General features: G+C 38.0%; 1 protein-coding gene across 3 annotated transcripts in view; it reads right to left on the reverse strand.

Annotated features, from left to right (window-relative positions):
- Nucleotides 1-12540, reverse strand: part of LOC126378364 (ATP-dependent zinc metalloprotease YME1L) — a 31238-nt gene extending 18698 nt beyond the window's left edge. The window contains exons 1-3 of one of the 3 annotated variants that reach the window (XM_050026652.1): nucleotides 12403-12540; nucleotides 11776-12304; nucleotides 6474-6629 (exon numbers count right to left, since the gene is read on the reverse strand). In XM_050026652.1, coding sequence (XP_049882609.1) covers nucleotides 6474-6629; nucleotides 11776-12304; nucleotides 12403-12438 — 721 coding nt within the window. In that variant the 5' untranslated portion in view covers nucleotides 12439-12540. Of the gene's footprint in view, nucleotides 1-6473; nucleotides 6630-11763; nucleotides 12305-12402 lie in introns of all 3 variants that reach the window. The other 2 variants (XM_050026651.1, XM_050026650.1) reach the window with 2 other exon arrangements.
- Nucleotides 12541-19219: the final 6679 nt, after the last annotated feature.

A 19219-nucleotide genomic window follows, 5' to 3' on the forward strand; every position in this document is an offset into this window, starting at 1 on the left:
CGTCTCTGTTGATTAGCTGTCTGTATCTATACCAAATAAATGTTTTTTATCTCTCTATCTTAAAGGAACTACGGACCAATGGACCATGGTAGGACTCCACAATGTGGAAAGTTCAAAACACATATAACCAGGTTTTTGCCGCGTCAAATAAGGGATATGAGACTCGCGGCAAGAACCCGATAATAACAGTGTTACTACAATACAATAACTAAAAGATAAACTATGTTTAAAATATAATCCGTATACCAAAGAAGTCCCGAAGGCCGCGGCGCTACTGTCGCAGATTCTGCATAGAATTATTATGACTTGTCAAGTTAGTTTCATTAAAATCCGCCGACTTCTTTCGTGGCGCGAAATACTATTTCAAACCTAGTTTATTTTTAGTTTGTGTTTTGTAGTAACACTGTATGTATTTTAATTATGATGATAACCGTGAAAAGTTTGATTGCTTTAAAAGTCACAAACCTAACACTTTTAAACATTAAAACGTTCTCTAAATACTTCTCGTACAGTCATGAGCAATATAATGTACCCACTTTAGGACTCTGTCGCACAAACACATTTGACATTTAGTGAGACTTACAGTTCAATTTGTCAAAAAAGTTAATGTGACATGGTACCAAAGTGTATACATATTAATGCTCGTGACCTTGGAAATGTCTATGGAGTTCCAACAGGAAAATTTCACCATTTCGTGTTCCATTATTCACTTTTCTAGACCTCAACTGTTTTAGACACTGTGTAACTGATAACTTCGAAAAAATTTCGACAAAAAGTTTTGACAATTGTAACATGTGTTATGTATTTTTTTATAATCATCATCATCATCACCAGCCCATTAACGTCCCCACTGCTGGGGCACGGGCCTTCCCTATGGATGGATAGAGAGATCGGGCCTTAAACCACCACGCGGGCCCAGTGCGGATTGGTGGTTATTAACGACTGCTAATGCAGCCGGGACCAACAGCTTAACGTGCCTTCCGAAGCACGGAGGAACTCGAGTTGAAAACTTTTTTTTTTTTTTTTTTTGTGGTCACCCATCCTATGACCGGCCTCTGCGAAAGTTGCTTAACTTCAACAATCGCAGACCGAGCGCATTTACCGCTGCGCCACCGAGCTCCTCACGCCACCGAGCTCCTCTTTTTTTATAAGGGGACTATATTTTCTATCACCAAAATTTATATTTGTCATCAAGATGTATCACCTAATAAATAGATCTATCGCCACGAAATATTTTAGTTCTCAGATAAACAAAAATTGTTCCCAGGTATGAATTATCAAATTAATGTTAATATATGTGTAAAATAAGAGATCGATAACCAATAAAATTATATTGCATTACATGAATATAAACTTCGTTCTTATAATAACAGTTTTGTTACTTAAATAATAACTCTGTGCTCAGAATGGTAGATCTGTCACCAAATAAATCGATTATCGATCCCTGACTGCGACTCCTTTTTATTTGATATTTTGTCACCAATACAGTAGTAACATTTTATTTCGTTCAGATATTAAATTAATAGTATTCGTTACCAATTTAATACATCAATTTATAATTTTAATGAAAAAATGATCAAAGGGGCGGAGACAAATTGGCGCGCTTTAAAAATTGACTAATCCGGCCTCAACGATGGGTAGTAGGTAACTCTGTACCGTCGGTGAAAAGTAATACAAGTCCAAAATTCAAGTTTTGAGAAAATCGAGTTTAAAGTTAAAAAAATTCTAGCTCGCGACTTATAAGGAATAATGGAACAGAAGTTAGATGTGTCGATAGGTGATGATGGAAGGTTTCTTTTCTAATATTTAGTTATATTTAGAACTTAAACAGTAATGGTAGAGAATCAAAATAAATTACATGTATCAGTTGACACTAACTTTTATACTGTGTAAATTGATACAAGTCTACTTATACCTTTTTACACATATAACTATACAAAAGTCATTGTTGATATATCATATTTCAATTATTAATTTTACAGTCTTATTGTACAAAAAAACAAAAGTCGTCGAAGAAAGTTTATTTTATAAAGTTGTAGAAAGACAAAATTATATTTATTTTCTTTAAAAAGTAAAGAAACGTAACTTATATCAATTGACACGAACGATAAACTATAACGAATTTGTGTCAAGTGATATAACTTGATTTATTTTTTCGGTTTTATTGTGTAAAGTGATACATGTTTTTACGAATTTCTAGTAATAAATACATATAAAGATGCTACACGTATATATAGTTTAAGGTGGCGATAATAAAATATTTTTGTTATGGTTTTACTCTCAAAACTCATAAATAACCGGTCAAAACCCCCACTGCTGCCCGCTACAAACACAATTTTTTCACTACACTACGCCCCTAGTCAAAACCACTTTTGGTTCATTTTTGCAATCATAATCTTACGAATTCAATTATGATAATAATTTCCACCCCTAACAAATGAAGGTAAGAGGAATCATATTAAGACTAGTCATTAGGAATGTTTCCGGCTAGCCTGGCAGCATGGCCTGGAGATAAAGGTGATGTACCTACGTACTTTTAAACCAAAATCACACAAACTGATAAGTGTTACTTCTTTTCTGCTGAAACTATTTAAAATATTACAACTCATTCCACAATCAAAATCCCCTAAAGTAAAGTATAACATGTATCACGAAGAAAATGAGCAAATCTTGCCCGGCGATCGAAGGGCGCATTTCCACAGAGGTTTTGATAATTCAATACTTCAAATTATTAAAATTCCCAGTCTAATGGTAGCCCGCAATATTGACAGAACGATAAACGGAGTCGAATCAATAGGTAGTGAAAATGAAGATCATTGGTTCACCTCCAAACCTATAGGTTATACAGGGCTATCCTCAGGGTAGGTCTTATCACCTTTACCATGGCCTGTTATGGTTAAGCTAAATGAGCTCGTTTCCGCAAAACTCTACACGTAAGCACACGTGGGGGACTTTCCGCGTATCCTCGCGTATGGACCACTTTTGTGAAGTGGTCAAACATCCCACTATATCATCATCATCCTCCTGCCCTTATCCCACTCTAGGTGGGGTCGGCACAACATGTATGGGCAAATGTCCCATATGTAATGTTATTTTAATGGGCTCAGTTTTCCGCATAAACGCAAGTGATCCATTATGCGTGCTTTTGTTGACAATGTAAGCCAACTAACACCTTTCAGAAGCTCAAATACCTCCTGGGATTTTTACAAACTTTGTGACCTGGTTTAATTAAGGGGTTGTGTCCGTGGTGTTGCCAATTATTGCTTCTAATCTAATCTATCCTACAAGATCCCACTGCTGGGCAAAGGCCTCCCCTTTCTCTTTCCATTTTTCACGGTCCTGTGCGTAATTCTCTCTTATGTAATCAAAATACAGAAAAAAAATATTAACGGTGGTGCTCAGAGTTCAGAGTAGTTATTTCCTTTATAAAGATGAGGAAGCTCGACAAATTTACACCATTCAACGTGTTTGAGAAACTGGCAATAGTCTCTTGAGAAGATGTGGCAGATCCCGATGCTGCCGATGCCGAGCTGGATCCCAGTGAGACCTTAAACCCAAAAGTATGTACGATCATCTACGGCTGTGTAGGTTCAAAAATACCACTACCGGCGCTTGCATCAAAGATCTAACCAGCGTGTATTGAATGGCTTGCATATTAATTGGAGCTTGATAATATTTGGACCCGTCCAACCGGACCGGTTTGGAGTTTTCACGTCTACAACCTCCTTAGCAATGAAAGCAGCGTTCAATCTGCCACCGCTTTACCTGCATGTAATCAAGAAAACAATGTAAAATAGCTATGCTTCGAGCTAAGGGAAGGAGACTAACGATAGTTATGACAAATCTCAAATACCTCTTGACTAACTGTCATGGTGATAACGACGCCAGGATCAGGACCCACAACTTATTGAGGTACTATAATTAAGTACTACAAGGTGGTTATAGCAGAAAGAGAAAAAACACGGTTTAGTTTGAAGTACTAACTTAACCTTTACCCATTCGCAATGCGGATCAGATATGGTTTGCTGTAGCTCTAGACAAAATGGCTTCCCATAGACAGGTTTATGCGGAGGTCACCCTAGGATACACACTGGTGGCGCATGGAATCGAACTTGTATGTATCATTATACACGACACGTTATTGATATCCAAGATCGTATTTTCTGAAATATTTTGATATATATTAATTTATATTACTTTTCACGAAAAAATAAATTTGGTGTTTGATGTTACAACTAAAATTATATCATTAAACACGGACCGTGAGAATTCAAGGATTGCGTGTATTTTAATATATGTTGAGTTGCATTTACTTACACCAAAATATTTAATGAAAATCTTCATTTCACTTTAATGCAAGTTAAGATGAATTATGTTACACGTGTCATAACAGCATGAACCCTTCACAAAGAGTACTTATATCATTAAACACAAAAATTATCTCCGTATTTATAATAGCTACAGTTACGAGAATTAGACAGAAAGAAAGAGAATTTTTTGAACATGAAGCGTGTGCTAATAACTCAAAAGTGATACAACTCGAGTTGTATTACTTTTCACCGACGGTACAGAACTAGGTTCGATCACACGATGCGCGACGCGGGCGGCGTGCCCATAAGCCAGCTATTTTAAACCAGCGCTGATTGTTCAGTGGTAATTATTTTAAACAATAAATATTGATTATATTGACTTTAATTGTTTTATTTACTACTCTGCTAAATATAATTTATACTACCAGTGGAAATTTAGAACCTTGGGAGTCTAGTTAAGTAGCAGAATCTTTTGGTTGAAACGATGATGAGAACCCTAATTTTTTATTTGAACTTAATGCAATTTTCTAGTAACATAATATGATTTATTGGTAATCTCTTTAAATTAGTTTGTTTAAATACTTATTAGGACACACCTATTATAATACATACAAAAACATTTATTTGGTACTAGACCTTATATCTCAGGATTTTAGGTGATTTATTGTGGAACTGATTTTGCATTGTTTGGTGACTACATTTTGGTGACAGATCTACTATTTTGAGGACAAACCCTATTATTTAAGAAACACAAAACTAATTAAATTGGTGATAGCTTAAATGATACCCTTTTTATAATAAGAGATTTAAATACGTCTGACCACGATCCAGGCTGGTCTGCAGCCATGTGGTCTAGAGCATGGAAACCCAAATAGTGCCTATTCAGTCTTGTCTTGAAAATCCCCAAATTATATTATGTATCGGGGAACAATGACGCAGGGAGAGAATTCCATACTTTAGAAGTTCGCGTAATGGAAACTAATCTAGCGGTTCAAAGAGGAAAGTCGACCATATATGGATGGAATCCCTCCCCGCCCCACTGTACTACTTTTATAGTGTAAGCATCTATCTATGGTGTAAGAATCTATAGTGTAAGAATCTGTAGTGTAAGAATTTATAGTGTAAGAATCTATAGTGTAAGAATCTATAGTGTAAGAATCTATAGTGTAAAAATCTATAGTGTAAGAATCTATAGTGTAAGAATCTATAGTGTAAGAATCTATAGTGTAAGAATCTATAGTGTAAGAATCTATAGTGTAAGAATCTATAGTGTAAGAATCTATAGTGTAAGAATCTGTAGTGTAAGAATCTATGGTGTAAGAATCTATAGTGTAAGAATCTATAGTGTAAGAATATATAGTGTAAGAATCTATAGTGTAAGTGTGGATAAAAGAACAAAGTGGATATCGTACAGTCCTACCGGCGATGAACCCTTCTGTAAAGGCTATCTTGATCTTGTCTCTCTCGGCGGCGCTGAGGTCGGGGTGAGCTGCGAGCAGCTTCTCTAGCCGGGTGGCCACGCCCGGCCCTAGGGGGCATCCATAAATTACGTGAGGCGTTTGCCGAGGAAAGAGGCTCGAGCCTAATCTCACCCAATCTCACTTGGGGGGGTTTTGATCCTGGCAAAAATCGCGTAACTTTTACGCAGTCTAAAATTTAAACTTAAATTAAGCAAAACATGTTTCTGTACTAAAATACGGCTGAATATTTCACAATGACAATTATCGCGGTCATGCGAGCGCCAAAATGCGCTGTGCTTATTGCTAATTAGGAGTGATAACGTAAGTACATGTTTCTTTTTAAATAAATCTACACTAAAAATACGCATTTCGAAAAATCTCACGTGAGATTAGGGGGGGAATGAGTCGAGAAAAACCTCACGACTTCTCACCAAGGACGGAGGGGGGGAGTCGTAAATAATCAAAAACAACTCGCGTAATTTATAGACGGCCTTTAAAATAAAAACATGTTTATTATTTATGGGACCCCCTAATCCCCCAAGTGAGATTGGGTGAGATTCGATTCGACCCCCTCACTCCCCCTAAATGCCTCACGTAATTTATGGACGTCCCCACGAAAACCCATATTACGACGACCCTAAACTTTTTGAAAAAGGAAAAGAAATTACATACGGATAACTTATTAAAAAAAAAATTCACATACCAGCAAGATATCCCTCAGCAAAGGCGATCTTAATCTTGTCCCTCTGTTGGGTGTTAAGCACGGTGTCCTCTGTAAGTAGTTTCTCCAAGCGAGGAGCGACATCCGGGCCCATGTGGGAAGCCTGTTTCTCCGCAGCCACCGGCGTAGTGCCTAAACCTGGGGGCGTAGAGGGGTTTAAAGTTCTTGACGGTGTGGCTGACGAATGATAGATGAGATGATTGTTATGTAAAAATTTACGATTTAAATTGTAACTATACAGGGTATTAGTGACATCGTAACAAAAACTTTGACCGTGACCAGACCATTATTCTGAGTATTATTCCGTCGCAAGAGTATGGCACTGAAAATAATTAAAAAGACACTAATCATGAATTTTCCAACCGGAAATTCCACTTGATGTCAACTCAGAATCATGTTCTGAATCATCCCTCCAAGTTTGTTACAATGTCACTAACACCCTTTATTACGTACTGAATACAGATTGAGAGACTGTGAGTGTTGCCAGCGCCCTGTGCCAAGGATTGTCTTGCAGCTACTTTCCCTCAGCTATACAAGTTATGAGAATCTGCTGTAGCTTTAGGTGAACGAGACATTCGTTATGTAAAAATTGACGATTCAAAGTGTAACCATGTTACCAACTGAATAGAGATATTTTTAAATTAACAACGCGGTACTAGAAGGGTAGAATGGTAGAAATGTAAGTCAGGAAGAAAGATGGAAGAATGAGTGAAAAGGGTAAAATATGGTAGAAAAGAGTGGTAATAAAGGGTTAGTTATTACTTTTTATTATTTTCTATTGTTTCCAAAATATATTTTTTTTTAATCTATAATTTATTATTGTGTTTATTTATGTTGTATTAATTGATTCACATTAATTGATTCAAACGGTTCCGGTTTGGCATCTGTCAAATATACACGCGTCTAAGTGCGGCCCCAGTATTTTAATAAAAATCAGTGCAAATACCGTTCCATCGGGACAAAACAAGCAACAAAAGTGTGGTACAAGGACCGGAGACAAGAAATATCATTGTGGAGTGTGGTTTTAAATGTGAATTCGAGTGAAAAACAGCGACGAAATACCAAGTGAAATCATACACACAAATAACCATAGCTAATACATAGTACAAAGGTCATATTAACAACTGTCATAAGATCAACATTCAGTGTTGCCAATACTAGATAAATTCGCTGCGTTCCATTACACGCAAAAATAAAATGGATCTGTCAGAGACCGCATTAGCGAAAATATTTCAAGGCATCAAAGTTGAAATGGAAAAGCAAGGAGAACAAATAACTCGAAATATTTTCGAGCAACTGAACTGTGAGCTAACCGATATACGAGAAAAACAAACTCAGCATGAGCAACAAATTACGACACTAGAAGAGAGAATAGATTACCTCGAAGGAAAGCTGATCAAAGAAGACACGAGAAAACGTGCTAATAACCTAATATTTCACAAGTTCGGGAACCCAAAAGAAGAAAATGCATCATACATTTTGAAAGTCGTAAACCAAGAAATGGGAATACAACTTCAAGACAGTGACATAGACTTCACCAGAAAACTGGGTATTGATCAAACAAGCCCTATTTTGGTCCGTTTTACATCATTTCGTAAAAAACAAGAAATATTAAGAAACAAGAGAAAAATAACCTCAAAAACAGAAGCTTATATTACCGAGGACTACCCGAAACAGATTTTGGAGGAAAGAAAAGCACTAATCCCGCTACTTTTAGAAGAGAGAAGCAAAGGAAAAATTGCCTTTATCAAATACAACAAGCTCGTGGTAAAGGAAGACAATCAACGAAAATCACAAAAGCGTAAAGAAGCCCCATCACCAGGACAAGAGGATAATATTACACAAATGGCAAAGATAAAGGAATGCGTCACGACACGGATACCAAATCGGGGGGGGAAACACCATGAAATTATTCCAAAAAACTAAAGACAATTAAAAAATTAGGTCCCAAGCCGGCTGGTCACCGTGGGACGACAGACCAAAACCCTCCAATCCGGAAGAACAACATAACCCCAGGGAATGGAAAAGGCAACGTGTTAAACATATGTACGTGGAACACCAGAACACTAAGAACAGCTGAAAGTCTACACGAGTTGGAAATAGCCCTGGAAAAACTGAAATGGAATGTTTTAGGCATAAGCGAGATGAGAAGATTGGGAGAAGGCATCGAAGACAGACAAACATACATCCTATATCACTATGGTGAGACACCTGGGCACAAGGGAGTCGGATTCCTAGTGAAGTCAACTTTAAGGAACTGCATTCAGGAATTTATAGGAATATCAGAGAGGATAGCTGCAATTATACTTAACTTGCCAAATTTTAAAAAGAAATGGGTCATAATTCAAATCTATGCACCAACAGAACTAGCAGAAATAAAAGAAACAGAAAACTTCTACAATAGGCTCTCTGAAGTAGTGGAAAAATATGCAAATGAACATATAGTAGTAATGGGAGATTTCAACGCACAAGTGGGACAGAAGCAGAACAAGGACGAGTTTGTCCTAGGAAAATACGGGCACGGAAAGAGGAGTCCAAATGGCGAAAGGATGGTTGAATTTATGTTTGAAAATAAGCTGACGGCACTTAACAGCATATTTAAGAAACAAAATAAATCAAAATGGACATGGATTTCTCCGGATGGTACTTACAAGAACGAGATAGACTACATTACTACAAACTATCCATCAGCTTTCACGGACACAGGAGTAATACAAAATCTCAATTTCAACACAAATCATCGCATGGTTCGGAGTGCTCTGAGAGCTTACCCGCCTAGAACACCCAGGCAAAAGATAATCAACAGTCCAAACCAGCCTAACGGACCACCTCAAAAGGAAACAGAAGAGCCTGTCTCAGACCTGTTGAATGCCCTGCGTAATGAAGAGGCAGTAGACCCGATAGACAAGTATAACAGACTTGAACAGATACTTGCATCTAGGATCAGCAACAACTCTAAAAGGAAAGGAAGCTGTCTCACAGTTGAAACACTCATGCTAATGGAAAAAAGGAAACAACTTCGGGGAAACCTGGAACTGGCAACAAAAGAAAAGAACAAAGCTATATCAGATATCAGCAAGGAAATAAGAACAAACATCAGAAAAGACCGTACAAAGCATAGAATTCAGACGATTGAGAAACATATCTTAGCAACAGGAGGAACAAAAAAGGCCTTAAAAGAACTACGAGAAGTCGAAAAGGAATGGATACCGAAAATAAAGAAAGGACAAATAGAGGCAACAAAAAGAAGTGACATCAAGGCCATAGCTACCAACTACTTCCGAAACCTATACAAAGCAGACAGCAACAATAATTTATCAGACTCTCCAACTATCCTCCAAATAAAGCCGGAAGAAGTCCCTGTTTTTCTCGAAACTGAAATCGAAAGAGCTATAAAAAGCCAAAAACTGGAGAAGGCATCAGGACCTGACAAAATATGCAACGAACTGATAAGAGGTACAATGGAAGAGTTAACTCCAATTCTAACAGATATTTTCAATGGAGTCCTCATGACAGAAACGACGCCTTTGCAGTGGGGTAAATCGCATATCATACTACTGTTCAAAAAAGGCGACAAGGCAGATATTGGAAATTATAGGCCGATAAGTCTCATGTCGAATGTGTATAAAGTATTCGGAAAAGTTATTCTAGAAAGAATTTCAGGCACGCTGGATGAGAATCAGCCGAAGGAACAAGCCGGATTCAGGAAAAATTTTTCAACAATTGACCATATTCACACAGTCAAACAGGTGATAGAGAAGTACAACGAATACAACAAGACATTGTATATGGCATTCATAGACTACTCGAAAGCCTTTGACAGCTTAAAACACGAAGCTATATGGTGTAGCTTGGAGCAGCAAGGTGTGTACCCAACTTACATCAAACTAATTAAAAACATATACGAAAGCAGTAGAGCCAGGATTCAACTGGAAACACTTGCGGATGAATTCCCCATAAAGAAAGGCGTAAGGCAAGGCGATCCAATGTCACCAAAACTGTTCTCAGCAGTACTGGAAAGTATATTCAGAAGACTGAAATGGGATGACTACGGACTAAAGATAAATGGAGCCACACTTAACCATCTCAGGTTTGCGGACGATCTAGTCTTGTTTGAAGAAAACCCATCCAAGCTCGAAGAAATGTGTCAAACACTAGCAAACGAGAGCAGGAAGATGGGCCTATCTATGAACGCCTCCAAAACGAAGTTGATGACTAACAATCTCAAAACCGAAGTCAAAGTAGATGGCAGAACCCTGGAATTCGTAGACGAGTACATCTACTTGGGACAAATTATATCCTTCGAGGACCAGACCAGCAAAGAAATAGACAAAAGAATTGCCAATGGGTGGAAGAAGTACTGGTCTTTGAAGGAGGTAATGAAAAGTCCAAAGTTATGGCTAGGAGTAAAAAGAAAGGTCTTCAACTCTTGTATACTACCATGTCTGACATATGGATGCGAAACTTGGGCCCTAAACAAACAGCATAGGGAAAAACTAGCAAAGTGTCAAAGACGGATGGAAAGAAGCATGCTTGGTCTAAAACTCAAAGACAAGATACAAAGTGAAAAAATTAGGACAAAAACTAAACTAACTGACGTTCTAACTAGAATAGACCAGCAGAAATGGAGATGGACCGGACATATGCTAAGATCCAAAGTGGAGAAGTGGAGCCAGACAATTACCCAGTGGTATCCACGAGACGGTGCCAGAAAAAGGGGTAGACCGAAAAGGAGATGGGACGATGAGATCAAGATGACTGCGGGCCCTTTCTGGACAAGAGCGGCGCGTGATCGCCATCATTGGAAAGGATTGGAGGAGGCCTTTGCCATGAGGCACTCCGAAATAAGAGACTTAATATAAAGTGTACTATAATTAATCGGACAATGTTTCGGAAGCAAGGCTTTCAAAAAAAAAATTGATTCACTTTGTATTGATTATTAGGTGGTTATTAATACTTATTCATCCCATCAAAGGATAATAGGATTAAATAAAAGAAGAGAGAACCATATTTATTAAAGTTTTAAATTTTAAAATATGACCTTTGGCATTATTCCATAAAGAAAACAAGTATTGTAATTGTTATGCAAGAACCATAGATCTATAAACCATATACTCTTTTACAAGCAGTACTTTTATGTACCAAGAAGTTTGAATAACGTCAATAAAAAGGTGATGCAATGAACGTCACATTTTCTTATAAGAATCCCCCAATGAAGAATGACCCAAAGCATGCATGACATAAATAATAATTCACACTACAAAATACTGACCCAATAACTTACGCAGTCTATTCATGAGGTTCGGGTTCCTTTTCATGTCAGCGCTCACACTTCTCTCTGTTTTGAATCCCCGCACTTGGACGCTGCAACTGAACTGATTTGCTGCCATGCTGTTCGCAAGTTGTCCAACAAAGTTCTCCGAAAGACGGTACCTAGTATTCTTTCTTCGCATGTTAACGTACAATGTAGGGTGTGCACTTGGTGACCACCCATTTTTGTTTTTCTCAAACGAATCTGCCGATATATAGGATACCTTTCTAGCTGAAGTCAGGTCTGTGAGACTCCGCAGAGGCTCTCTGTGAGCCCCAGCGACGGTCGACAGCGACCGCACGTCGCTCCGCCGCAGCTCCAACAAGTCATTTTTGTCGAAATTCCTAAGTGCCTCCTCCAACGATTCAGGGTACAAAGTTGCATTGCACAACGCTGTTGATGACTCTTTCGCCTTCACATCCTTTTTTTTACAAATACCGTGCTTCCTGAGCTTGAACAAGCTCGAATATCTACACGTTAGCTGACTAAAACTAACTAAAATCTGCAATGACACAAAGGTTATGTACATGACAAACAATTTATGTTTTTAAGAAGGAATCTGATATTTTTTTAACGTTCTCAGTACAGTTAGACGCTTACCTGGTTTTGGGTGTTTATAGAATTCAGTGAAAACATGTTACATGAAGATAAATTGTGTGTTTTGTTTCCTTGTGAGTGCACTCGAAAATTTTGTAGGCTCTTGCTCTTACGTCAAACTTATTTTTTCGGTGCAAAATATGGCGGATATTAAACTTTTTTGGTGTTTGTCTATGGATTGACCCCAGGAAATAATCTCCTTTCAACCAGAAATAAAGACTTAAAATTTATTTGTTCTTTGTATTTCTGGTGAAATTCTTTGTCTTTCAAATACAATCATTCACGTTACATAATGCGAAGAATTTTCAGAATAAAATGTATTCAATATTTAATAAAATCTCCATCTGACATTTTAGTTTAGTAACATTGACGATGAAACGAAGAGCCCGTTATAATTTTCTTTGATTCTATATTGTCTGTGGTGTTTCGACAGTAAAATCCAAAATGGCGACGAGCGATGACGAGCCTATGCATTTATATGAAGTTTTTCAAAACTGTTTCAATAAAATAGCAAATAAACAACAAGGTGAGTGAGAAAATGCATACCGTGGCCCATCACGCGTTCCTCGAACAGACTTTCGCGGTAAAGTGAAGTGTTTCAGTGTGAAAATCGACCAAAGTGTTTGCGTGTTATGCCATTTCAGTGTTGAAATCTCCGAGCATTTTTTCAAAATACGCTCAAGATATCAGGTTTAAACGTTTGATATGCTTCTATTATCGTTCCTAGAATACTACTACATGTGTTTAATTGGATACGAAGCGGCAGAATTGTAGTAAAAGGCTGTAAAAGCCTATGTTTTGGTCGCACGTAAGATTGTCAAATGTGCTCATTCCATTGTGCCACTGTTGGTTTACAGAGCGAAGCTGAATTGTTTCAAAGGATATATTTGCTTTGACGTACGCTCTGACGCTGTTACCAGGTAAAATACTAGCTATATCGACTCATAGCGCTATTTTTCTATGAATAATAACGTGTATCACAATGTATCAGTGAAGCATCAGTCAGGATGCATTTTTTTTTTGTTGGTAGTTAAGTCAGAGGAATTGCACGCATTCAGCCTGGATCTGTCGCTGTGAGTCGATATAGCGATTTGGTACGCGAAACAACGTTTTTATGTTCGCCAAAGGCGAATGTTTACAGCGTAAATTTGTTTATTTACACATGCGAAGCGCGAGCGTCGTATAGCTTCTTTATACGGCACTAAACTATAGCTGCCTATCGAAAACATGTAAAACTACGCTTGAAAATCTTTTAATAATATACAAATTGCGTCACTCTACGTAAAAAATTACATAAACATTTCATACTTCGGTTTCAGTTGCTGGCCATTTATAAAATGAGTTGTGTGTTCCATGCAAACACTGGCGGGAATTATTATTTAAGGAAAACAATTTAATTTTGCTTTTTAATTTGAACAATGTTAGTCCATTATCCATGCAGCCTAGACCCTACTTTTTTCAGCCTAGTTTAAACAATGAATGACACAAATGAAGTAAATTTATTGTAATAGGTATGTAACATTGTTAGATCTGTGACATGGAGTCGTATTAGGAGCAAGGTTACTGTGTGTTCATTGGGACAATAGTGTATTGATTGGTCATCTTCATTTTAAATTGCTATAAATCTGGTAAATTGATGGTTGAGATGATAATACAAGCACACATAAGTATAATTGCGCCTATTTCTCGTTGGGCTAGGCAGAGACCTTAGAATTTCACTTACTATGATCTTGATACTCCACTTTCGCTTCACCCATATTGATGTGGGCAGATTTTTTTTTATTAAAAATAAGTACAGTACTTAATACATTTTTTTTACAATTGACGGTGCAACAAAAACCAACTTTGGTTTGTCCGTACACCGACATTCACCATCGTCACTTCCAATTTACAATTAAAGTGAAGAAGACAACTTTAAGCCATATTTGGTCCTGAAATCCGTAAAATAGACACCTTGTAGTGAATACCTACCACTTTGTCTTTTTGAAATTGAAAAAACATATTCCAATGTGATTTTGAGCTGTGGTAGCTCAGTTGGTAGAATGCTTGCCTCTTGTACGTACTTGTACTAATGTAATGTCGAATTTCTTTTTCAATTCATGATTGGAGTATTTTATCTATCTATCTATTGGATCATGAATTATTATCACATGCTCAGCGATGAAAGAAAATATCGTGAGGAAACCCAAATTCCTGAGAAATGCATTATCAGAGCTATATGACCTAACCTGTATTGGGCTGGCTTTCCCTTAGCGGGTTAATAGGTCAGACAGGCAGTCACTTCTGAAAACAAGGACAATGCTACGGAGATGATCAAGACATCCTAATGTGATTTTGTGCAACAAACCCTCGATTTCTTTCAATTTTCTCTTCTAATCCTTTTGTCCCTTGATGGGATGTACGGTTTCAATACGCCTCACAATCTTTTTAAATTCATTTTAGTCCAGAAAAATAAACTACGATTTTTTTAGCTAGATTCAAACTAGGCTGTATATTGTGAGGTTTTGTAAATAAAAATCTCTTAATAAATAAAATGTCATCCAAATGTATTTTTCAAAATGGTGCTTTTGAGCTTTTCTCTATAAACCGATAATGTGAAGAACCACTTCATGACAGATAATCAGTATTTATGAAAATCAATACTAATACTTAAAACCTACCTGGAGTCTTATCGCTGTAATTTCATACAGGCAACCTCAGGGTGAAAGGAATTGATATACACTGAAAAATGGGACATGGCACTACAGTCATCTCTCTCTCTCTCAAATTCAAATTCAAAAACATCTTTATTGATTTAGTAACACTTTCATATCATAAATTTTTACATATATAAATATTTTTGGACAAACATCTCATCCGTCTAAAACTACTGCAGCTTCTCACAACCTGTGTAGCCAGGGAAAAGAAGCTGCAAGAAAAACCTCGGCACTGGGACGAAAACATTCTTTAAGAAAAAACAAAATTTAAATTAGATTATATATAAATTATACTGTATTTTACTATAATAAAAAATGTTAGATATAATATTCCTTTGGCAACGATTATAAGACGTGTATTCGCCTATTTGTCGTTACTTGTTGACACAGATGGCAAGTTAATGTATTCCGTACAAAATCCACATACAATTACATGCACTACTCACTGTGGCTATGATGGCCCATTTAGGAAATATAGCCTCTTTTAAGTTTTAGTATTTTTTTAAACTGGGGAAATGACTAGCAAAAAATCCCTGAGCGACATGGTGTAATGCTGTTGTATTCCCGTAGTGTTGTAGTATTCCCGTAGTGTTGTAGTGGTCCCGGGTTCGAATCCCGGTGTAGACATATCACAAAAATCACATTGTGATCCCTAGTTTGGTTAGGACATTACAGGCTGATCACCCGATTATCCGAAAGTAAGACAATCCGTGCTCGGAAGGCACGTTAAGCCGTCGGTCCCGATTACTACTTACTGAAGTACGTAGTCGTTACATGAGTCATGTAGCCTTTGGCGGCTCAATAGTAACCCTGACACGAGGGTTGATGAGGTTGGTAATCCACCTCACAACCCACACGATAGAAAAGAAGCTCTAGTATTGATCTTTAAAGTGATGGTTTAATTATCATTAAACGCTGTAAATGAAGCTGGCATAACCAACAAGAGTGGTTCAAGCCTAGATAAAAATTAGATTAAAAAAAAACACAGATCTTTAGGATATATTGTGATTACTGCCATTGCTTTTATAAAAGTCAACATCAATTTTAATCACATTTTGATTATTTGGTCGAGTCGCTCGCGAAGACGTGACCCGTTGCATGGAGAACGCAGAAATTAAAATTCAAAAATATCTTTAGTTTTTCGTCAAATCGTCAATTTTTACATAACGAACTGTATATAAAATAACGGAATCTGTAACGCTGAGGAAAAGACGTGGCCAGAAAACCTCCCAGCAAAGGGCCCTAGTCCTACAGTTTCATGTTTTCCTTTATTTTTTTTTTAAATCCAGTTTGTATTACATAATTTATAGACTTAAATACAATGGTATTCCAATTACAGTCGGTGGAAGGAAAGTTTATGTGACTTTATCACAGAAACAGTGTTTAATGAGCTCCCTGACAGAAGCAGGCCTCATCCACCTAAAGCTACTGCAGCTTCTCACAACCTTTATCGCCGGGGAAAAGCTGCAAGAAAAACCTCGGCACAGGGCTTTAGACGTAGAGAAATATGAGGGAAGCATGTTACGGTAGCACATTGATGATCTTCAAATCCCAATATAATAGTGTATTAACCTGCCCGGCCTCGAAAGATCGTCGGGAACAAATAAATCAAGTTTATTGCTACGCGTAAAACTGTATCGATAATTCGATGGTGAAACTAAACCGAAACTTTCGAAGTCGTCTTTCCATTTCGTGTTATAAATACCACATAAGCGCCATTTTGGGTGACCACAAAAAAGTTTTCATCTCGAGCTCCTCCGTGCTTCGGAAAGCACGTTAAGCCGTTGGTCCCGGCAGCATTAGCAGTCGTTAATAACTATCAATCCGCACTGGGCCCGCGTGATGGTTTAAGGCCCGATCTCCCTATCCATCCATAGGGAAGGCCCGTGCCCCAGCAGTGGGGACGTTAATGGGCTGGTGATGATGATGATGATTATTATTGCGCATGGCAAACAAAAATAAAATATCCCGCGTGGATCATATATCCAGCTTAAGCTCCCTTAACCAAGTCTCTTGACGATGACGCATGATGAAGCGCCATTTGCCATGTACGTACTTAAGTATTTTGCATCTATTTTGTTTTATATAGGTGCAATGACGTATTTTTGATTTTGATTGAAGCGCCCTTTTGAAACAACAGCCTCTGTGGTCTAGTGGTTAGAGCGTCAGGTTCACGATCTGGAGGTCCAGGTTTGATTCCCGATGGGGAAATTGTCGAAATCACTTTGTGAAACTGTCCTTTGTTTGGTAAGGACTTTTCAGGCTTGAATCACCTGATTATCCGAAAAAGTAAGATGATTCCGTGCTTCGGAAGGCACGTTAAGCCGTTGGTCCCGGCTACTAGCCGTAAAAACACCACCAACCCGCATTGGAGCAGCGTGGTGGAGTACGCTCCATACCCCCTCCGGTTGATTGAGGGAAGGCCTGTGCCCAGCAGTGGGACGTATACCTATAGGCTGTTTATGTATGTATGCCTTTTTGAAAAATCACATTCGGGGGTGTTTTTTGTTAACAAAACCTCTCTATAGACATCATCATCATCATCATCACCAGCCTATTAATGTCCCCACTGCTGGGGCACGGGCTTTCCCTATGGATGGATAGGGAGATCGGGCCCTAAACCACCACGCGGGCCCAGTGCGGATTGGTGGTTATTAACGACTGCTAATACAGCCGGGACCAACGGCTTAACGTGCCTTCCGAAGCACGGAGGAGCTCGAGATGAAAACTTTTTTTTTGTGGTCACCCATCCTATGACCGGCCTTTGTGAAAGTTGCTTAACTTCAACAATCGCGTACCGAGCGCGTTTACCGCTGCGCCACCGAGCTCCTCTAATAGACAATTTAGGTAAAATTATGCAGTTCCAAATTTTATCCAAACTGAAATTAGTAATTGAAAAATGTAGAATAGAATTCAGAGGCGGAGGACAGGAGTCAAAGAAAAGCAGACAGTGTCCTTACTATTAAAGATTTTTTACAACAAGAACATTCCCGCGAACTGATCAAGACCCGTTGATCGTTTCACCATCTTGGCACTAACCCCGCTAAAGCAATAAAACTATAAACCGCGATTTTTCCACAAAAGTGCTCAATTAACGGAGAATTAATAGCTAATGAATCACTGTATGGTTCCCGGATCCGCCGTTAATGTTATAGGGGCGTTCGAGGTCGAAGCAAGCAGCCATTTTGTTATTTTAAAACCTGTAAAATTGACTAGAAGTGTTTATTGTATTCACTTATACTTCTTCTATACCTATAACACAGGATACCCTAGTTTAGGCTACAGCCTCTACAAATATTGGTGCTAATTCCTGTAAATACCATCTAATTTTATTTTAAGGTATATCTGTCATTTTCTTATCCGCCGAAAAGGAAAAGGACGGGTAATCGACAAGCATAAAATTTATGGAACACACGTCAATTTTAAGGACAAATCTAAAACAACCGTCTAAAAATTTTACATCAGTCAATAACCCGACACAGGTAAGTAGACAGCACGTCAAACGGATTGCATACCAGCGACATACTATTTGATTCGCCCGGGTTATTCATTCATTTACTCATTCTTCCTAAAATTAAGAGCTGTGAATTATCCGTCCCTTTCCTTTTCGACGGATATGAAAATGACGGATATAACTTTAAATAAAATTAGGCGGTGTCTGCAGGAATCGGGGCCATTATTAATGTTCATGCTATAAAATGATTGTAAACTGGTATAAGAACAATAAATAAATAAATAAATAAATAAATGTTATTTGTAGAGGAAATAAATATTTTACTTACTTACTTCAATCGTGTGGGTTGCCAGGTGGATAAATTGAGCCGCCAAAACCCCTGACAGGACTCATGTAACGACTACTTACTTGCATCAGGAAGTAGTATCCAAGACGAACGGCTTGGTAGAGGTGTAAAGTACAATTTATACATACACTCCTCGCCAGCTATGTTTAAGACCCAAATAATAATATAAGGTAATAGGGGGCGAGGCTATTGCCAGTACATACATACATACATAAACAGCCTATATACGTCCCACTGCTGGGCACAGGCCTCCCCTCAATCAACCGGAGGGGGTATGGAGCATACTCCACCACGCTGCTCCAATGCGGGTTGGTGGAGGTGTTT

The sequence above is a fragment of the Pectinophora gossypiella genome, chromosome 26 (genome assembly GCF_024362695.1).
Source record: "Pectinophora gossypiella chromosome 26, ilPecGoss1.1, whole genome shotgun sequence".
Classification (NCBI taxonomy): Eukaryota; Metazoa; Arthropoda; class Insecta; order Lepidoptera; family Gelechiidae; genus Pectinophora; species Pectinophora gossypiella.